General features: G+C 44.3%; 1 protein-coding gene across 1 annotated transcript in view; it reads right to left on the bottom strand.

Annotated features, from left to right (window-relative positions):
• LOC103739745 (putative protein FAM90A22P) overlaps positions 1–2,894 on the bottom strand; it is a 10,674-nt gene extending 7,780 nt beyond the window's left edge. Inside the window, exons 1-4 of the mRNA XM_029566982.1 lie at positions 2,844–2,894; positions 2,205–2,398; positions 1,653–1,758; positions 111–698 (exon numbers count right to left, since the gene is read on the bottom strand). Of these exons, the coding sequence (XP_029422842.1) occupies positions 111–698; positions 1,653–1,758; positions 2,205–2,398; positions 2,844–2,894 (939 nt within the window). The remainder of the gene's footprint in view (positions 1–110; positions 699–1,652; positions 1,759–2,204; positions 2,399–2,843) is intronic.
• Between the last annotated feature and the right edge of the window lie 321 nt (positions 2,895–3,215).

The raw sequence follows: 3,215 nt of genomic DNA, 5'->3' as shown, positions 1-3,215 counted from the left end.
GACAATGGGTGATCAGATTTGATGCAGGGCTGCGCAGAAATCAGGTGAGATCGGTTTTGTAGTAGCTCTTTGTCTGATTTGTGAATGTGAGATGGATTCTTCTGGCTCACTTTGGATGACTCTTGTAGTCCAGGCCTCTTGATCCTCTCAGACGTCTGCAGATCCAGGGCAGCCTTCAAAGCAGGACATACAAAGCTGTTCTCAGGGGACTGGATGGAACTGACTTTCACTTTCTTTGTGGGATTCTGCCTAGACTGCAGGGAGACATCTGAAGGCTTCTTGCCTGGTACCCAGAAGCTCAGTTTGGGGACCTGTCCATGTGTATGTAGGACAGGATGTCTGTTCCCATCATGGCACGTGGCTGGTGAGTGTCTGCTGAGCACTTTACCCTTTCCATGCATTCTTGAAGCCAAGTTTGGACTTTGAGAGTGTCCCTGTAGACTCTGACCCCTCAGATTCTCAAGGGAAGGCTTTGGTACATAGTACAAGGACACAGGCTTCTGGGTAGCTGTGATAGCCTCCTTCTTACTTTTGACATGTCCTGGAGATGAAAAGGTGGGATCAGGGCTTTGGATGAGAGGCTCTTCAGGGTATGTGTGTTTCCTCTTATATTTCTTGTCAAGTGGCAGACTAGTTGGAGCATGGTCCACGGCAGGTATCTTCCTGGTCCTGTGAATGAGCATTGGCACGCCTGGATGCTGCAGAAAATAAAAATCATAGGTCCATTACACATCAGTCCTGTCTCAGCATCAAATGAAAGTGAAAGTCGCTGAAATAACAGAGTCTGCATTAGTAATATAACATCTAACACTTTTCTAGTGTCACATTGATGAGAGAATGCTCAGGATGTGATGCCCCACACTAGTTACCCAAACTCTGCAGAATGCTGTGTATCCACTTCCATCCAGTCTGGATGGTATAGGGAACCCACAATATAAGAAAGTCTAATGTGCATGAATGTGTATATTGATGCATTATATGTAAATGCGTGTATACCTATACTACTGAAAATGAAAACAGATACAAAGATGGGTAGATATTTAGATAGACAGATAATGATAGATAGATTATATATAGATAGATGATGGATAGATGATAGATAGATAGATGATAGATGGATAGATGATAGATAGATGATAGATAGATAGATAGATAGATAGATAACAACGCACAGAAAAACCCATGAAGACAATACATAGACACACACACACAAAACACACACAGATAACACAGATAGATGATAGATAGATACATAGATACATAGATGATAGATAGATAGATAGATAGATAGATAGATAGATAGATAGATAGATAGATAAGAGATGATAGATAGATGCAGGCTAGGTATGCAGACCTCGGTTCTGATATGAGCTTATAGGGAATGAAGGACTTCTAGAAGACCAAGGTTACTTTCAAGTACACAGTTATTAAGACGCCTGCCCGCAGTTCATTAGACTGTACCAAGAAATCAAATAAGCGACAAGTCAGAAAATCATTACTGTAAATGGAAGAAAGCTGGGAGATAAGAAATAAAGAATTCAGTCCTTGCAACAAACAAGAGGGTTCAAGGAATCTGACACCCACAAGTGACATAAGGCGACCAAACCAGGACACACAGGAGGAAAAGGAGCTGGCCACAAAAGGACACTTACAGTAAAACCGTCAGGACTTCTAGTCACATCCACGTGGTTTCGCTGGTCCTTCATTTGGGCTCCCAGGGAAAACATGTGGAGGAGATGCTTGCTCTGCTGATCTGGTCTGAGGAACAGAAATGACATGTGAACACTTCAGGGTTTGTACAGAATTGGAACAATTGCCTCTCCCTCTCTGACCCTGTCAGCATTTGGAATGTCACAGGTCGAGCTTCTCTGAAGTTCCTGCACATGCAGCTTTTGCTCTTCCCGACCCTTTCCTTGGTGTAAACAGTGATTCTCATTTCCCACAATCCTGCCCTGTAGACACCAATGCTTTTCTGCTAGGTATTTGCAGGATCCTAGGTGAGCCCAAATCCCTCTGACTACAGATTGGGCAGGGAATGAAGGAGCTGCCCTCTGTGTGCTTTAGGGGCTATCATGATCATTTTGAGATCTACATAGATTCTGTCATTGCCCAGAGATGGAGTTCCCATCATGTGGAGATGGAGCAAAGCCTCAGGACAAGGCTTCAGCATCTTGAGCGCTCCCCCATCCTCCCCCATCACACACCTGTTTCTTGGCTCCTTTTCTCTCTTTTCCTGACTGAGCAGCCCTGGATTCCTCAGGTTCTGGGTCTTGCATGGGTTCTGGTTCTCCTTCCTTGGCCCCAGGAGCTGTGGGACTACAATCCAACTTGAGCACTTGATGGGACATCTACTGCTTCTTGCAGTGTGGCCAAAGGCTCCACAGTTTTTGCACTTCAACTGTGAGGAGAAAAGAAGTTATCTTTGAACACACCCCACAATATCCCCAGTAGCTGTCAAAGGTTGATCCTGGGTGAGATTTTGAATCATCTTTGAATGTTCCATATGGATATACATGGCTGTAATACTTTTTAAGTGAAAATGGTTTCGTTTTGCCTACAATAGGGGGTGGGTGCACACTTGCGCTAGGATTGGAGGACCCGAGGGTTATGGTGATGAGCAAAATTTCAACAATAAAACACAACACTGTAAAGCTATACTATAAATAATGGCTGAGTCTGCTCATCTCCTCCCAAGGCTTTACGTGACTCTATTTCCCAGCTGAGCAGGGCCCCAGAAAGCCCAGTTGAGACTGGAAAGGACCATGGATTAAAGAGACGGACTGATCCCAGTGTCTGACTCATCCACCTCCCTGGATTGCTTGGACATGCAGGCCTCCACTTACCCTGGGGTTCTCGTCCTCGGGCCGGGGAATGCTCAGTCTCAAGGGGCCCATTGGCTTTTTCTATACTTCTGAGCTTTAAGGGATCTAGGCTGCCGATGCTTGGTGTGAGGAAGTTCCTTATGCACCAGTTTCCTGGGGTCAGGTCTGTGGTTCTCAGCTGTTGATTTTCAGGTACTGAATCAGAAGAAAACAAAAACAGTTTTGAATAAATACAATTAAGTTTCACGATGTGACATGTGAGCTCTGAATGTCTGTGGGAAGATGACCCTGTTTCTTAACTGTTCCTCCTCTCTCTATTCAGACACTCAGACATATTTCTTTGAAAATCGAATCTTCTGTGAATTATTTGCTTTAAAAAGAGTTTTGTTATTT

The sequence above is a fragment of the Nannospalax galili genome, unplaced genomic scaffold (genome assembly GCF_000622305.1).
Source record: "Nannospalax galili isolate Female #2095 unplaced genomic scaffold, S.galili_v1.0 scaffold4061, whole genome shotgun sequence".
Lineage (NCBI taxonomy): Eukaryota > Metazoa > Chordata > Mammalia > Rodentia > Spalacidae > Nannospalax > Nannospalax galili.
Note: the sequence above shows the minus strand (reverse complement) of the source record. Positions and strands in the feature narration are given on the sequence as shown.